The 17831-nt window shown below is 39.2% G+C and overlaps 2 protein-coding genes across 6 annotated transcripts; both read left to right on the top strand.

The window, feature by feature from the left end:
* Positions 1-2137, top strand: LOC133467061 (uncharacterized). Of its 4 annotated transcripts, none has more exons than XM_061751509.1 (4): positions 1-176; positions 737-780; positions 870-1193; positions 1278-2137. In XM_061751509.1, the coding sequence occupies exons 1-4, from the start codon at positions 34-36 to the stop codon at positions 1382-1384; spliced, it is 618 nt and encodes a 205-aa protein (XP_061607493.1). In that variant the 5' UTR covers positions 1-33; the 3' UTR covers positions 1385-2137. The 4 variants fall into 4 exon arrangements, with proteins under 4 accessions (XP_061607493.1, XP_061607496.1, XP_061607495.1 ...); XM_061751512.1 differs by having other exon boundaries at positions 69-176; positions 742-780; XM_061751511.1 differs by having other exon boundaries at positions 70-176; positions 724-780.
* A 1501-nt stretch (positions 2138-3638) lies between these two features.
* f11r.1 (F11 receptor, tandem duplicate 1) lies at positions 3639-16852 on the top strand. 2 transcript variants are annotated; one of them, XM_061751508.1, is made up of 10 exons: positions 3639-4023; positions 8240-8299; positions 9509-9625; positions 9875-10018; positions 12593-12795; positions 12923-13025; positions 15610-15717; positions 16183-16195; positions 16341-16404; positions 16548-16852. In XM_061751508.1, exons 1-10 carry the CDS (start codon positions 3963-3965, stop codon positions 16581-16583), a joined length of 909 nt encoding a protein of 302 aa, XP_061607492.1. In that variant the 5' UTR covers positions 3639-3962; the 3' UTR covers positions 16584-16852. The 2 variants fall into 2 exon arrangements, 1 of the variants encoding a protein (XP_061607492.1); XR_009785121.1 differs by having other exon boundaries at positions 3640-3839; positions 3941-4023; positions 16183-16404.
* Positions 16853-17831: the final 979 nt, after the last annotated feature.

The raw sequence follows: 17831 nt of genomic DNA, 5'->3' as shown, positions 1-17831 counted from the left end.
CTATCAAGAGATATGCCTATGTAATTATGATAAATGTCCCTTAACTGGAGGGGAGCAGCCGTTTCTGCCCCTCCCGTCCTCTTGCCTGTGTTTCTTCTCGGAGCCGACCTCTACTGTAACAACCGCTGGCATCGCTGCAGAGCACTGAGGAGAGCAATAAAACTGCATCAGACAAGGTGAGGATGATTCATACGCTATTGCCCACAGAAGCTTACATAGGGCGAATATTGACTTTTATGACGGACATAATTATTATGGATTGGATTTCTTAGTGCAAATAATTCTTTAAATGACTTTATAATGCTTGCAGAATTTCAAGTAAATATTTTAAAGCATGCAAAAGAAGAGCCAGCCGCAGTCGAACTTATTTTACAGCATGTACTGATTGTGTATTTTGTAAACCTCACTGATGAATTTAAAGTTGGCAAATAATCAGCATCTGTAGGTGTGGTTATGTCGAGGAATGCAATCAATGTTGGCGGTTGTCCAGTGAACTCTCGAGCTCTTCGCTGCGCAGCACGAACTGCACTTGGTCCGAATTGTGACACAGTTGGCCAATCCGGGTCAGGACATGAGTGACAGAATAGCGTTATTCATGTTTTGGAAACGTAGCCCAGATCGTCTTCCCAGAATGCAGGCAGCATCACCGGGGTGGAAACTCAATATGTATGTGAAAACATGAAAAGGACCGATTTGAGATGTGCGTGTGCACGTTCATTTCAGTCTTTTTTTCCAGGACAGTTGCCAGAATGTTCCTTCTTACTGCGATTCTTTTATTTGGTAAGGACATTCAGATTTTAAACATGAAATATTTTCAAATGAAAAAGCTTTTTCTAAATTGAAACAAAGAGGATGTTTCTGTGTTTCAGGCTTTGCGTCAGCTCAGAAGGTGATTCAATTATCCTACTGCGCGATAGATGAGAACCACGTCAGGCTCGATTGCAAATATTCGCTTCCCGCTGAGTCGCCCGAAGTATTTTGCAAGTACACTCAAGGGGAAAGACTCCTGGACACCACCGACCCAGACGAGGAGCAGCACGCCCCCTATAAGCACAGAGCCAAAGCTCGCATCTTCCCGGGCAACATCTGCCGGCTGCTGTTTAAAAACCTGCCAAACGGCAAGTCCAACTTCACCTGCAACATCAAACTTGCCGACTCAGCTACTGCGTCTAAAACATCGGTAGTGGAGAAAAGTAAGTTACCTCAGCTGTTCACATACTGTTTGAACTATTCTGATTGAGGCCCATCTAAAAAAACCTGCTCCGTTATTATTGCAGAGCTCCTCCTCCCTTGTTCTGCTTTGAGTGTCCTGTTACAAAGCTGCAGTGGCCTGCTGTTGACCTTGATGACATTGCCTACGCTGCTCGCACTTGACTGGCTGTGAACATGGCGCCCAAGCTGCGGTACCCAATCATCTGCTGGCTGCCAGTGGACTGCTGAGCTGAATGCACACACGATATACAGTGTATCTAGGCTTATTGCGCAAACGTACAACTGCATTTACTCTATCCTCAGCTGAGTTCAAGCACGATCTCAGGCATATAGACGTGAAATGTGATATATTCTGTAGTATCGCCCTTTGAATGGATGTTTGTAGTGACTCTGTTCCATGTAAGGAGTGATTCTTAGAGGTCAAGAGTGATAGAATCCGCTTCCACTAACCAAGTGATGCAAGACATCCGCCCCAACTCTGCCCAAAAATGATTTCAATAATACAGAGCAATACTAGGTATGGAGATAAATCAACATACAGGGCTCTATTTATAAGACTGAATGTCATCCGTGGTAATGCAAAGGATGCTTAAATGCACCGAGCTGCAGTGACGAGCATCAGGGCGGCAGCCTTCATGTGTTATGGCAGGAAACCTGCCATGTTTGGATTTACTGTGCTGAAGGTGAAAAGAACATAAGAAGACAATTGCAGATGGGATTAGAGACAAAAGCAATGTTTAATCCATAATATAAACCACAGATGGTTGTCTGACAGTTAATAAGTTAGTTTCTTATATGGGATGTTTAAAAATGTGAGGTGTATCGTGTTTATGGTCTGTTCTTATATTTTATCAGCATCTAAAGCATATTACAATGTTTGTTTTGTGTGTATTGTGTGCCGTATTAAAAGGATATATAACGTTTATTTCACCTACTACTCAATACTATTAAGATCATCTCATTTTTCCAGTACAATAGGTCTACTGCAAACTAAAATATGAGTAAGTATCCTTGGATAGACCACATCACCAATTAGTGACAACATTCTCTTGGTGATATTGTTAAAAGATGAAGATGTTCAATATTTCGTCATGATCAAGATCAGCGGCTAGTTGTCTGAATTTGAAGAACTTCACATATTTCTGATGAAATGAATGCACATTTTACAAACGTGTACATACGTTATTATGTTGCCCAATCGTGGAAGCCCGTTGCGCAATGGACAGCACTTGCATGTCAAAAATGACATCACCTTATATAAAGTCACCTTTTTCTGGATTGAAATAATAGAGGTAATACGAATAAAAGCATATACGAGAACGGGTTTTCCCAACATATACTCATCTGAAGCACATATTTTACATGGGAACAATCTCACAGCATACTTTTAGACATTCGTGGATACAAATATATTGATGTTCCTGCCCCCAGTTCTCCCTTACGGTTTTATCTTATATTCATCCCTCTCCAGTGTTGTTGTTGATTGTATGTGATCGTACCTCCTTTGTCTTTAGGTTTTTACCCGCCTGCAAAACAAATTTCCCCTCAAGGGCCAATCAAGTTGAATGGAATTGAACAGATACATTTCATCGTGAACATCAAAAAATAGTGAACTACTGAGCGGTGTTTGGCTGCAACAATACAGGTGGGAGGAATACAGTGCCATCTCAGTGTTTAGCGGCACCAATCAGGGCGAGAAGAAAGGGACAAAGACAAAGATTGTGTCTTTCACCCATCAGCAAAATTGGTCTCACTCAGGCCAAGATACCAAGTCCATACATCTCAACTAAGCTCATATCTCAAGACACGATGGCACAGGTGTCAAACTGAAGGCCCGGGGGCCAGATCTGGCACGCCACGTCATTTTTTTTGTGGTCCACGAAAGCAAATCATGTGTGCCAACTTCATGCTTCTTGCTAAAACACCAAAATTGCAAATTGACTTTAATTTTAATAACTGAATTATTGCAAGCATTTTTTTTGGTAACCAATCCCCCGTCAAAAAAAAAAAAGAATAATAGGTGAACCATTTTTTACAGGCTTGTGATTTCAAAAGTAGTTACCCATCAATTTGTTGTGTACGTGTAATAATATGCGGCGATATTATTACATGCATTTATTTGAGTTCACAGTCATAATGGCCCTACAAGGGAACCCCTAACTCGGATGCGGCCCAGTGGGACACCCCTGCACTACTGTACAAGAAGGCGCATGTACCAAATGCACAGTAGTACTAGATCCAAGTGCTTTAAATCTCCACACTGGTAGTTTCACATGATACATTTCATACAATGTGATTCATACAACAACATGACACCTTGCTGACTCATCTTGAAGACTTTTGCCCTTAATTGGAGGAAGCGGAACTAGTATACAAAACAAGAAAGAATGTAGCCTATCCAAAGCCGCCCCTCCCCCCCCCCCCCCTTCCCGTCCCCTTCAGGTTGACCGAAACTTGCAGCAACCCACGTTTGCTTAATTCCAGCTCTTCCACCGCTGGAAAGTATAAGAAGTTGTTCAAGCTGTTGTTCGACCCCCGGTCGCCGCTTTATCACCACCGGAGCGGATTTCCCCCACCCGGTAGTGAGTGTGCACCAGTTTGTGTTACCTGAACCCACGACGAAACAGGTGGAGCTTCACTGACGCGACCACAGTCGTCCACACCAGACGAGGAAGTATTGTTCAAGTGGATAACCTTTTTGGAACCTTGCTTCTGTGTGGCTTTTTAGACGAAGGGCCGACCCCAAAACAATGAATATGTTTTCCAGTCGCTTGGTTTCGGTGCTCTTCGTGTTCGCGTCCACAGCGACAGGTGGGTTACAAAACCAACTCTTTTGTTTCCGCGACGAACTCTTTTAATGCTTGAAAGTTTGACGTGAAAGTTATCCAGCAATAGCGTCACGAATCAATGGCCGTACATTAGGAAATTCAAAATGGAGGCCTGCCTGCATATTTCTGTTCAGGTGTGTGGAAGAAGTTGAAATCATTGTATACTCTCAGTAGATCTATCTGCTTGTAATAGTCTACATGTCAAACAGTCTTTTGTAGGACTAAATGATCTTATCAAGTCAAACCTGAAACTGGTTGTGAATTCCACCAATGTGAGGTGTTTGGTTTCGTTACACCATTGGGAACGTCTGTGCAAAGCGAGCTGCGATACAAGAGCTGTGTTAAGCATTTGGCTTGAATTCATCTGCTCAGTCAGCGTTGGTTGCTACTGGAAGAGAGTTACAAAATATCTGAGAGTATTGTGCCAATGTGGTGATGTGTCGAGTAATTGTTCCTTTATATAAGCTAAATAACTCATTAGAAACAGCTGTCAGTGTGACACAGTGCAGTTCCACACTTACAACTACCGTACACCCAAACCCAAAAATATTCAATGAAATATTCAATAAACAGTGTCCTTTATTATATGCCGTTAATTTGTGCAATGGATGCAAACACCTATAATGGTTTCAGTAGTAAAGGCAAAATCTTTCCACTGGTCTTATTTTCTACTACTACTATTATTAGTGTGTGTGTCCCCCTATGTTTTGGTTTGTCAGCCGGCATGATTGTCCTGGAAAGACATGGTTTCACATAGGTTGTTGCAGTTTCGACGGTGGTTCAGCAAGCTGGAGAGAGAGAGGTGTTTTTCCGGTGTCCACGCCCTGTAGGGCCAGAGTCTGACAAGCGCTGTTCAAACTTGTGTCGTCACTCTGGTGAGCGACTGTTGTGTTTTGACCAATGTTTTCTGTCCTTTCAATCACATCTGACCCGCGCCCCATATCGAGGAGTGACTCGTGCAACTCATTCCAGGTGTCGATCTAATTCAATGATTCCCAACCAGGGTGCCATGGGAAATCGGGAGTGCTGTGAGAAATGATCCAATTTCACCTAAATTGACCCAAAGTTAATATTTATTCAGTACAAATATATATTTGTCCATCAATCCATGCCAGTGACAAATAGTGACAGGCAGAATAATTATGCTCTTCCATTAAATGGTAGGCGGTAAAATTAAACCGTGTATCCACCAGTTGCCATTCATAAAATAGAATAAGTAATGGCTTCATGCGAGTATGTCAGCTTTGTGTTCAATTAAAGGGTCGAAAGCTCACCCTAAGTAAATGTGTAAGTAAATCGAGATGATTATCATTATTTCTGTGTACAGTATAACCTCGATAAAACGAAGCCCGATAAAACGGACTGTCGGGACTGAACACTGTGTCCAAAAATAGTTTCCATTTCTCACCTAAAATGCTGTTGACAAAGTCTGTTAATTGCAGAATTAGCCACTGTTGTTTACTGGCGCTCTGGAATAATGTTGGCAGAGAATGGGATCGACGTATTTCCGGGTCACAGATTTACAATAATAGTATATCCTCCCATGGCGGCCATGTTCAATGTGGGGAATTGACATGGCGGCCATGTGACGATGTAATATCTATCGTCTATTGTACATAGAGCAGGGAGAGAGTTGCATGGCTGCAGAGTTGACTCTGAGGAGTAAAAAAGTCTTTGGAGTCTGGAATATGCTGTTTTTTGGTACAGTAAGATTATTATTTTTTTGTCAAGCCCTTCGCATTTGGCAACAGATTTGAATCTAGGCAGCACACGAATTCCCCGCGGCTCATGCAGCGACTCTCCTATGATGAGTACTGTGTGTCAACAATGTCACCATGACCAAGCACACCGGTGTCGTAAGTTTGGCTAAAATGTCAAATTTTCAAACATTTTCAAGCTGTTTTATATTTATTTACAATTAACTTTGTCCTGTACCAGGTGTTTTAGGCCACACAACTGTAATTTTGTACTGTACAGTAATATGGGTGCATACGGCTTCAATGTAACGGGCAATCGGCTATATCGGACGACCCCCTGCCACTATTAGTCTGTTCTATTGAACTTCCACTGTATATACGTTTTGTGTCATTTTAGTATGTTGGTGTGCAGTGAGATTTTTCCAATGTAAAATTGGGTACTTTGGCTCAATAAAGGTTGGGGAAGCAATGTGATAACCTGTAATGGAAAAATGTCAAAAAGTGATGCATTCCCTTCATCTCAGTTGATCTCTGCCTGTTGCAACTTCTTGTCTTCAACCTTATACTGTATTATTTGAATGGCCTCTCCAGGCCTTTAATTCCCATTCTCAAATTTATTGAGCCCTATAATTTACTTCTAGCGCCATCTTGGCTTCTTGTAGGACTTTTTCCTGTCGGCTGCTATGGCAAAATTCAGACAAGGGAATATTAGGTTATGAGAATGAAGTCCATCAGTCACAGTGGTGGCAAAAGTAATCTCACAGAGTCCTGACACTTGTGTAAAAAGACTATATATAGTAAACGTAGAAGTACACATTCAACTCCTGGAGTAAAAGTAAAAAGATGCTCTGAAATGTACAAAAGTAAAATGTACAAATAGATTTTTACTGTCAGTTAGTTACAATTCCCATTTTAATAACTTGGTACAGCAACAAAAAAAATGCTTCTGCGCAAAAATGATTCTCTTTTATTAACTTGTGTAATTCTCCTAAGAAATAAAAACACTGACACACTATCAAAAGAACATTTCACATCGCTTTGCTAACATTGTGAAACTGAGTAACTCAAATGCTAAATTAGCAAATGATAACGGCCCCCTCTAGTCTGTGTTTAGAAACAAAGATGAAGAATTTTTGAATGCCAGAAGCTTGTGGTTATTAGGCTGGAACAAGATAGGATGACTCTTTAGGTGTTCACCACAAATATTCCTGGAGCTGACATCAAACAATTCTCTCAAATAAGGCCATTAAAGGGGTATATCTTGCTTCTCTGAATCTCTTCCCGTCGTTAACTTCAATGCTCATTGGTTCATGTTTCTCCATATGTCATTGCTCTTTTTGTTTTTTTCTGTCTTAAGATTCCGAGATGTTAATCAGTCAATCAAGATCTCAACTGCAGTTACATCTTTTTTTAAATTTTTTTTTAATTACATGTGTTGTCATCCGCGGAGGTTTAAAAAAAGTAACAAGCCTATTTTGACAAAAGGAGTAGGAAATATGTTTTCAAATGTACAGCGTAAAAGTAAAACGCTGCTAGAAAAATCAATTCTCAACTGCAGTTACATCTTTTTTTAAAATTTTTTTTTATTACATGTGTTGTCATCCGCGGAGGTTTAAAAAAAAAAAAAAAGTAACAAGCATATTTTGACAAAAGGAGTAGGAAATTTGTTTTCAAATGTACACAGTAAAAGTAAAACGTTGCTAGAAAAATCAATTCTCAAGTAGAGTACAGATCTCTGAACAATGTCCGCAAGTACAGTACTGAAGTATTTGTACTTTGGTACTTCCCACCATGGAAGTGCTGAAATGTCAGACCCAGCTGGAGGAAGTATATCTTGGCCTTGCTCTCCCGGTGGAACCAGGTGAGGTGGCCACAGACAACGAGATCTGGGCATCCTTAGTCAGACTTTTAAAGGCAATGGCTTATTTTAAACTCATTAGACCAGTGGTTCTCAAACGTTTTACATCAAGTACCACCTAAACAAAGTACTTAGCTCTCCACCATCATGACCAACATTAAAATACAGTAGTGCAGAAGGCTCAAGTGTTAATAAAAAAGGAAACAAGTTTTCCTAAAAAAATATCTTTATTATTGTATGCCACTGTAAATTATGGACAGTTTCAACATTAACACTGGGCTTAAACATAGGAAAATAGAAAAAAAAAACCTCTACTTAAATAATAATTAAATTCAAATATATTGCATTTCAAATTCAACAAAAAGCAAATCATTCTTAAAGATGAAATGAAAATGTATTTAACATAGATGTTAATTACAACAGAACTGTACTCGGGCAGTGATTCTTTCCCCTACCAAAAATGGAAGCCAACGTACGACTAGTCGTACCTGTGCCACAAACTGAGAATCGCTGATTTAACTATGCAGGTTTACCTAATGTTGTGGCCAGGGGGGGTGTATTTCTGTTGTTTTGTACATGTTTTTTCTGTTATAAAATCAGTAACATCATTAACACATATATATATAATTTTTTTTTGTCAACAGGTGTAAGTGGCTTTTCAGTTACCACTTCCAATGCAAACGTGCAAGTTAAAGAAAATGAAGGTGAGTTTAAAACACACACAAACACAATAGTCTAAAGACTGAACACAGATGAAACATTTGTTTGGTGGCATCATGTGGCATCATGATTGTGTGGCATTTATGGCAAGGGACAGTGCTTCAGATGGTCTTGTCTGTCTTTCTAATGTAGGGTATTTTTTTGTGGCTTAGTTGCGTAATCAGAAAAAAATGATTTGATTCATGCTGTTTTTGTAGTAATTTCCTTCGTGTTTGTTTGACTTCCCTTTTCCTGTTGGCTCTCTCTCAGCTGTATCAAAATTTGTGTCATGGATCATATTGTACTTAGGGTTTCCCTCAGTGGGCTGTTATTACACCATATTCCTGTACATGTATCATTGCATCATCCTATTTTCACATATGTAAAAAATTGTTGGATGACTGGTTTTCAAATCAGAAGTCGAGTGTAATAGTTTGTTCAATTCGTTGTAAAAAGGGGTTTGGTTACAAATAGAAATCCTTGCAATAGCTCAACATTATAAGCAGTGAAGACAATTTGCAAGTTTGGTCCAGGTTTTAGGAAGAAACATAAAAAGATGATTTGCTTTAGCAAGCCACTTAAAAGATGTGACTGCCCAGATCTGCCACACGGGCTGCAGGACACCTGTGCTCTCGGGGCATGGCATGGTAAAATCACCCCCTCCTTTGTCATTCCAACAGTGTATTGGGTGTGGCTGACGTATGCCACTTTTTTCATTGGGGCAATTTTGGTTGAGCCCTATCAGCTCTGCCAGTCAAAAAGTGGCTGCACATTAGATACCTTTTATTTGTGTTCAGTGGTGAAGCTTAAAAGGTATGTGTTGTGACATGACATCATTCCTGCCTTCCATCATTTCATTTATGTCCGTAGTTTGTTATATTTATTCAGTTGCAAGAATTTTGCCTCTTGCTGTTCTTCATCGTAATATGATTACAAATTACAGTGGATCCCTGCTATCTGTGGAGGATGAATAGTGAAAATCGGGGTTGGTTCCACCCCCCAAAAAGAGAAAACAAAGACAAAAAAAAAAGTAAAAAAAAAAAAAAAGTCTTTGTTTTTTATTTATTTATTTATTTTGAATTTAAATTAGCGTATATGTGAATCTGCAGGTGCCGAACCAGGACTATGCGCGGGTCCACTGTATTCGTGCTTGTTCACAGCATATGTATACTTTTTTTTTTTCTTAAAATTTTTTGTGCTCACTACTATTACAGGGGTTGATCTTGCATGCTCTTATTCTGCGGACTTTGGTTCAAGTGCGAGGGTGGAGTGGAAGTTCAAGGACCTTACAGGGTCACAGAAATATGTCTATTATGATGGGAAACCCACAGGTAAGTTGTTTGCTACTAAATATCTGCAAGGTTGCTGGGCCACATCTAGTTGATACATTTGTACATACTGTAGAAATCCTGCTTTATTATAACAGTCAGTTTTCCCACATCGCAGTTATCTTCAACTTTCCCACTAACCTCTGACAGCACCAGACACAGTTAATAAGTTACAAAAAAGAAAAAAAGCACGCTACAAGCTGGCAGAGATGTACATTGTGCGTGGCTGTTAATGTGCAACTTTTCCCGCAGCACCATATTCCAACCGTGTCACGATTTATGGCAGCAATCTGAGATTCAGCAAGGTGACCCGTAACGATAATGGAGTGTACGACTGTGAGGTGTCTGGTGTCAATAGCCAGTTTGGGGAGGCCAGGGTGAAACTCACAGTTCTTGGTAAATATCTCCATGGGAATTCGTCTCTCTTTTTGCTTTGTTTTATTTGGTGATCATTGTAGCTGTGTTACAACTTGTGGCAAGAAATTTTAGAGAGCTTTAGAAGATATGGCTGTTAGATGCACATGCTCAAAACCACCACATATTAAATAATGTTAGGATTTTAACCCTTTAAATGCACATTTTATTTGAACGATTGAGTTTTTATTCCCCCCCCCACCCCCCCCCCCCCCCCCCCCCCCAAACAAACAAACAAATAAACAAAAGTTAATTGTAATGGGGATTTGGATTTGGTGGCGATACAGTGAGTCTTGGCTCTCTCAAATATTAGCAGTAAAATTGATTTAACGGTAGTAGTATTTTGAAGTTTTAAATAACCATAGCACATTTCCCCACGTATCTGGAAAATTGTGTTACGGTCCGACTGTAGAAAAGGTTTTAGTTGGAGCAGACTTAAATGGACATGTCCGGAGAGTAGTAGACAGATTTCGCCAGGTGCATGGAGGAAAAGGTTATGGCAAAAGGAATAAGGAAGGGGAGAGAATTCTTGTGTGCCGAGAGTGTCAACATGGCTCTAGTGAATACTTCTGAGAGAAGCCAGATGAGCACATCATCACATACAAAAGTGGAGGAAATGTGACACAAATTGACCAAACGTTTTGGCCATAGTTCCAAAAGATATGTTTGACGCAAACACAACACTGCTCATCAGCAATAAATAGTCTCATACCTACAGCAAAGCATGCTGTTGGCAGCATCATGCTTTGGGGCTGTTTTTTTTCAGCTGGCATGTCTAAGGCCCCTTAGACATGCTGGATGGAATTATTAACAGTTTAAAATAGCAGTCAATTTTAAGACAAAATCTTCTGCTAGAAAGCAAAAAAAAAAAACTGTCAGAAAAACCTAGTAGAACATATGTTCTGAACTTTATTTGGGGTTTATCAGACAAACTTTAAATGGTAATTATTTAAATAGGCCACAACAATGCAACAATTAATTTAGATTTTCTCATGACAAACTGCACAAACAATATTTAAAGAGCCATTAGTGTATTCCCTCTCCCTCCCCTCCTAATTTGTTTTTCTAATTAAGACTAATCAGTATTATTACTAATAATAAGGTTTGCTTGCTCATTAGTAATGTATATATTACTTTGGTTCACACTAGTGTTTAGTTTTAACACTGCAGCTTTCCAGAGGTATTTTCCACCTCTCACGTGACCATTGGCAAGTTAGCCAGCTTGCACAACGTACTGAAAGCTAGAGAGGTCACGTGCCCATATAATACGTTCACTCCTGGTGCAAGATAAACAAATGGCTAAGACACAACTAAAACTGCAAAGGGCTGATAAACATGCATAAGCTCTGTTAACATTCACATTATTACTGCTATTTATGGTATTAGGGGACTGACTTAAAACAGTATTTTAACAACTATACAACAGCGCTAGGCACACTATAAAATCCTCTGATAGCGAGCTGCCATGTTTTTACAATGACATCATCCTGGCGGCTTGCCAAGCGCTGTTGTATAGTTGTTAAAATGCTGTTTTAAATCAGTCTCCTAATCTCTGTGTGCATGAAACAATAAAATAAGTCTATGCCAACATTGAGACAGCTAACACGGTAAACGGTTACTTGCACTTTTGCACTGATGGTTTTTAGCGTTATTTTAGTCTTCAAGCGCTGATAACACGCACAAAAAAAGCTTAACATGAGCTAAAACTTCACCGTAGCAACTTTGCATCACAATGAATTGGGAGAAAATTCACATACGTTGTCTCACAGTATCTCAAACACTAACCTTGTGCCTCATCGGTGGGTACGGAAAGGAATCAGTGTTTTATAGCATTTGGTTCCATCCATTTAAAAATAAAAATAAAAAAATTACCGCTGCCGTGCCGAGCCAAAATGCTGAGTTCCGAGGCACACCATTCACAATAAAAGGGAAGTCAAGTTAAAACTTGCACATATAAACCAGGTGACGTGATGAAATGGAATCGGAACCGGAATTGCTCAAATTCAAATGATGCCCAACCCTAATCACAGCTTCAATACTTACACACAATAAAGGAGTAGATGAACTACAACATTTTAAATTTGAACCTAAATCTGATGTAAATTTATAAATCACAAGATTTAAAATTGATAGCTTTTCTAAAACATCTACCCATATACCTAATTTCATGGTGAGGGAACTGTTCCAACTTTTATTATACCCATGTATAATGCGCACTGTTGATTTTTGAAGATTTTTTTGGGGGAAAAATGTTTATTATGCACAAGAAATTACAGTATGTCATTTATTTATACAAATATAATATCATGCATGTCAACACGAACGAAGCCCAAACACAGTCGATGGTCATCTTTGGTGGATGTGGTGACATCTTGTGTTTATTAAAAAAAAAAAAACATTTAAAGTTTCTACAGGTGCTTTGAAACACAAGCGAGACGGATTTGCCAAATGCGGAAGTAGTTTGCATATACCGGATTATCCGCCTGCATACCTTCAATTGTCAACACCATGTTACAATGGGTGAGTGAAGCTAAAGAAAACCGTTATTCCCCACAGTACCTCCGTCACCACCCTTGTGTAGGATCCCCACCTCAGTGACAACTGGCAAGAGTACTATCCTGTCCTGCCACGATGGGGACGGCTCACCCCCTCCCCAGTACAAGTGGTACCGAAACGACGTCCTCCTGCCACCTGAGCCCAGCAAGATTTCCGGCTTCCAGAACAGTACCTATATGCTGAACTCTGCGAATGGCAACCTGGTCAGCTACAATTCTCTGCTCTCTTCATCATCTTTACTGCCTCTTTTATGTATTTATTTATTCATTTATTTTTTAAAACAAAAGGAATAACTCTTTTCAATGCCCTACCATACCTATGTCTTCTCAGGAGTTTCCCTCTGTCAAAAAGATGGATACGGCACAGTACTCCTGTGAGGCTTTCAACATTGCTGGTCCTCCTCAGCGCTGTAGAGCTGTGAAAATGGAAGTCCGTGAGTGCACCTTATTCATTTCCCAACCTAGAATTGCAGTAAGACAATCTTCAAAACGGTTTTATTTAGCAAAGTGCTACAAGCCTACACCTTACAGGCAATGAACTTCCCAATCTACAGTAAATCGCGGGTATCCAACTTGAGGCATGCGGGCTAAATCCATCCGGACACATCATTTTGTGGCACAAAAGCCTGAAAAGGGTCAATTAATAATGATAATAGTACATCAGATTTATATGCCGCTTTTCTTAATACTCAAATGCTTTACGACACTTAAATTGTTCTCATTGACTTAATCTTTTTTTATACTGCGGTTGTATTTTCTCCCCCCAATTTTTACCTAATTATTTGATGTAACAAGATTTTTTCGTTACGAAAGCATCTTTTCAAATAAATTCCACAATCCTCGTATACTTAAATATCTGCTTGCCACTATTTTACTTTACATCTCTTTCCAAAATACGTTATCCATTTGTTTGTTAAAAAATAGACAAATACAGGGGTAATTATGTAATATAATGCATCAGTTGTACAGCCACATGAGTGCAACCATAACTGCGATGAGCCCTCCAATGAATCTAGTTTGAGAACCCTGATAGTTGGATACAGTGACTTTCACCGAAATAGGAACTTTATGTACAACTTGTCACATGACTCTTGCTCAGGGGTGGGTAAACAAAAACAGGCACTATTGTGTTAATACTTAGATTTACTTTTAATGGGAACAGTGTTGTTTTGTTGATCACCTTTTTATGCCAGTGCATCAAAGTCTGGTGCGAGTTTTGCTGTGGCAAATCTCAGAATACATCTGAGGTGTTCACCACTCAGCTGGGATCTGTAGGATGTTTTGTTGGTGTTAATCACACATGTAGAACCAAACACCACCAGCATCCTCTGTGCCATCTTCCAGATTTTTGGAAATTTGTCTGAGCTTCATGAAGCATAAAACTTGAAATTCTCTTTTAAGACAGTTTCACATTGGCGATCAATCAGTTCCATCTGCAGCTCCCGTGGCGCTGTTTCAGGGTCTTGTGTGAGGGGACATGACACCAGCTGAAGTGACTTGACAATTTTTCCAAAATCAGAGAATCAATGGCATCATTCTCCATTCTCCGGTCGTCTAGTGATTTCCTGTATTTTTTCACATGTCAAGGATCCTCTTTCAGCGTAGCCATTGTGGGGAAATGAACAAAGGACTTGACATTTGCTTTGAGAATAAAGCTAGCTTGGTTTTTGAAGGCTCTGATGCTTGTATACATTTCATGCGCAAACTGGTCTTTCCTTTGTAGCTTCATGTTCAGCTCATTCATACTGTATGCCAGTATGTCCACAGCAAAAGCTAAATCACAAAGCCAATCTGTGTCACTCGGCTCAGGAAAATCATCAGTTTTCTCCAGTTTGAGCTCCCACACTCGATGGCACACTTTCCCCGAACTTAACCAGCGGACATTTGAGTGGTTAAACAAGTCCTGGTGATCAGCGTCAGTTTCTTTGAGAAACTTGATAAACTGACGATGCCGATAGGCCCTCGCACGAATAAAGTTAAGGACTTTTATAACTGGCTTTGCTACATGGTCAAGCTGCAGTACAAATTTACAAAGAGCTTCCTGGTGTATTATGCAGTGTAGGAAAATTACCTCCTGCTCAGGGTTGTCCTCTTTTTAGGAGCCCGATGTTCTTTCCAGTCAGATTTTACGATCCATCTGTCCATCCATTCTCAACACCACTTAAACAGTTCAGGGTCGCTGGGTGCTGGAGCTTATCCCAGCTTGCAAGCTTGATTTTAACCGCTGAGCCATAGCCATCAGTTCCTGCGTTGATTGGCTGTTAGCATAATCAGCATGCTTGGTATAAAATGTTATATTCCTCTAAAACCGCAATGGTTTCTTAACAAATTGGACAGACAGCCTTTGACCGGACTTCAGCGAAAAAGTATTTAGTAGTCCATGCTATATTAAACACTCGGCACTCAGTGTCAACTTTTCTTTTCTTTGGCGCACTCATGGTTGAAGAAGGGTTCAGAGTAAAAACAGAACAGCCAAAGTCAAGTCAATGTATCACTGTACCTACTGCGCTACCTGTTGGAACCACTGGCCATTACAGGAAAACCTGGTGTATTTACCATTACAGAGACATGAACCAATTATTTTGGTCAAATGCTGTGGTTGAGACTAGCATTGGGTGCTGGTCCAACAAAATAAGCACTGTATAAGAGTACTTAATGTGAAAAACATGTTAAGGTTCACAAAGCAATTGCTACCCGGAGGTAACATTCAAATGACAATCTGTAAAACTGTACATGTTTATGTTAAAATTCCAATTTTACCTGAAGCATTAAATGTACATTAAAAACACATTATGATTTCATTCTAGCCACCGACGTTTTACAAGTCTTATCATACTGAATGTAACTGTTAATTTTGCATAATATAAATTGTACATTGTGGTGATGCGGTGAGGCCACATCATACACCGTCAACAGCTTTTATGTGTTCATGTGCAGTAGGATGAATATGCTTATGCTTAATGGTAATTAAGTGAAAGAGCTTCAAAATGACTTTCCATCACCATACTATTCTTTAAGGTGACATGAACACCGGAGGCATTGTTGCTGGGGTAATTGTGGCTCTGCTGTTGCTTGTCCTGCTCGCTCTGGGAATTTGGTATGCTCACAAGAAAGGATACCTGCCTCGTGAGTACACACTTGTGCATTCTTTGGGGCCTTATTATATACTGCATATATGTATGTATATGTGTGTGTGTGTGTGTGTGTATATATATATATATATATATATAATGTGTGTGTGTGTGTGTGCACTCGTTTGCAATTGTGATGAGGTCATATAGAAAATGATAGCCCAAGTTATCAATAAGGAAGTGGCACTTGTGCAGAACAGCCACTGAATAGACTAAGGGCGCTTGGTACTGATATAGTGGGGGAGGGACGACTCATGCAAAGGCCTGCTTGTGTCATCAGGCCTCGTTTTAGTGCAATTCAGTACTAAATTGTTCTCAGTCTTTGCACATTTTCAGCACTTGTCTTCAAACATACTGTATTTAATGTATTTAGAAAAACAAAAATGTCTTGAAAGAGTCATTTGTAAAGCTTATAAGATGTAAGTGTCCAACTGCTGACTTGGTGTCCTTCTTATTATAGGAATGACTGAAAGGTAAGAATATTTCCTTTTTTTTTTATTATTATTAGACAATGGATTACATCAGACAATCAATTTCCACAGTACCTAAACTGATGTGTAAATTTTTCCCCAAAGAGTATGAATGTAAATTGATTTTAGTCTCTGAAATGTCTTGCAGCAAGCAAAAAACCAACGTGGTGTACCAGCCACCTTTGGTGTATGGTGGTGAGGATGATGATGATGTAAGTATGACTCTGCCTTGCATTTTCACAACTTTTCATATGTTCTATAAATGCAGACAAATGTTTGCTTTGCCTTTCCCAGATTTAGGTCCAATACAGAAAATATTCAAATGATGTAATTACGTGATTTGTTTGTTTCGTAGAGCGAGTTCAAGCAGAAGTCATCGTTTGTGGTGTAGTCTGCAAGCACCAGGCCTTGCTGGTTTTAATTGTTTGAGTGTGCTTTTGCTGTTTTTACATGCCATCTTCACACTTTTTGTATTATATGGTACATCCTGTTCTGTTTTTACCTTCTGTAAATATAGCATTTTTCGTTCATGCTGTTTGTAAAATCAGTCCTTCTTACCCGCCTTTTGTGTGACAGCCAGACTTTGTAATATTTTAGATTAACATTGCATTTAAATTACTGTACAATTTCTTGCAGAAATAAATTTGTTACGTTCTCAAATTCAGTTTTCCTGTGACTTCAGTTTGAGAACTTCATGGGTTAAACTGTTTCAAACAGGGTAGATTTACTCTGTTTCCTGTGCAGTGATTTTATTTTGTTAAAAGCACAAAATTATGTGTGAACTACAGGAGAGTATGTATTAATGTGCTTTTAACAATTTTTTTAAAATATTAAAATAAACATTGTATAGTCTTACCACAGCTATGAACTCTTTTCTTGAAGATTGCTTTTACTTTCTGGTAGTTTATACTCCAACAATCATGCACATACGGGGTTGATATGGCCTGATGTTGGTACATACAGTATGAATTTATACACTATCTGACATTGAATATTTATTTGGGGAACCTGTATGTGTTGCTGAATGTTTGGAGCTGTTGAATCATCCTAATTATATAACTTCTTTATTCCAAATAGAATATTTTTAAATGTGTGTAAATTAGTCTGCTGATGTCTCAACTGTAATGAGCTGTAATTTGGGATAGGAGTTACAAATTTGCGTTCCCCCCCCACCCCAAGAACAATTTAATCAAAAGATGATCTGACATGTTTTACAGTGACAAAACTAACAATTGCAATATATTTAATGCTATAAGGTTACTGTTCTAAATAATTAGAATGATAAACCTGCCAACATAATGTACTCCAAAAATGGAATTTCCTATCAAATTGCAGTGAAAAAAAAAAAAGCCGTATTTGTGGCACATTCCAAATTGCCCCATTTTTGTCTTGGTGGCTTCTTGTTCCTGTAATGTAATACTGGCAGTGTACACATTCGCGGGACTAATAATCTTGTAACAATGAATGGTCATTGAGGTATTATTTTTTGCCGCTGATGAAATACCGAATGTCCAAAACTGATTAACTGAATTAAAATGATATCATTGATAATTTGATTGGTTCAAGTTACGTCACTGCTATAGCAAAAGCTTTTTCTAATTAAAAAGAAATGAAAGTTTGCCTGCCTTTACCATGGCAA

The sequence above is a fragment of the Phyllopteryx taeniolatus genome, chromosome 17 (assembly GCF_024500385.1).
Source record: "Phyllopteryx taeniolatus isolate TA_2022b chromosome 17, UOR_Ptae_1.2, whole genome shotgun sequence".
In the NCBI taxonomy this organism is placed as follows: domain Eukaryota; kingdom Metazoa; phylum Chordata; class Actinopteri; order Syngnathiformes; family Syngnathidae; genus Phyllopteryx; species Phyllopteryx taeniolatus.
The sequence above is the reverse complement of the archived record's forward strand: the minus strand, read 5'-3'. Positions and strand labels throughout refer to the sequence as shown.

Excerpts from the sequence above, each read along its gene's own strand:
- LOC133467061 (XM_061751509.1), top strand. The coding sequence starts at position 34 with ATGTCCCTTAACTGGAGGGGAGCAGCCGTTTCTGCCCCTCCCGTCCTC. Across the intron at positions 781-869 it reads TACTGCGATTCTTTTATTTG|GCTTTGCGTCAGCTCAGAAG; the intron begins GTAAGGACATTC and ends TCTGTGTTTCAG. Across the intron at positions 1,194-1,277 it reads AACATCGGTAGTGGAGAAAA|AGCTCCTCCTCCCTTGTTCT; the intron begins GTAAGTTACCTC and ends TTATTATTGCAG.
- f11r.1 (XM_061751508.1), top strand. The coding sequence starts at position 3,963 with ATGAATATGTTTTCCAGTCGCTTGGTTTCGGTGCTCTTCGTGTTCGCG. Across the intron at positions 8,300-9,508 it reads GCAAGTTAAAGAAAATGAAG|GGGTTGATCTTGCATGCTCT; the intron begins GTGAGTTTAAAA and ends CTACTATTACAG. Across the intron at positions 10,019-12,592 it reads GGTGAAACTCACAGTTCTTG|TACCTCCGTCACCACCCTTG; the intron begins GTAAATATCTCC and ends TATTCCCCACAG.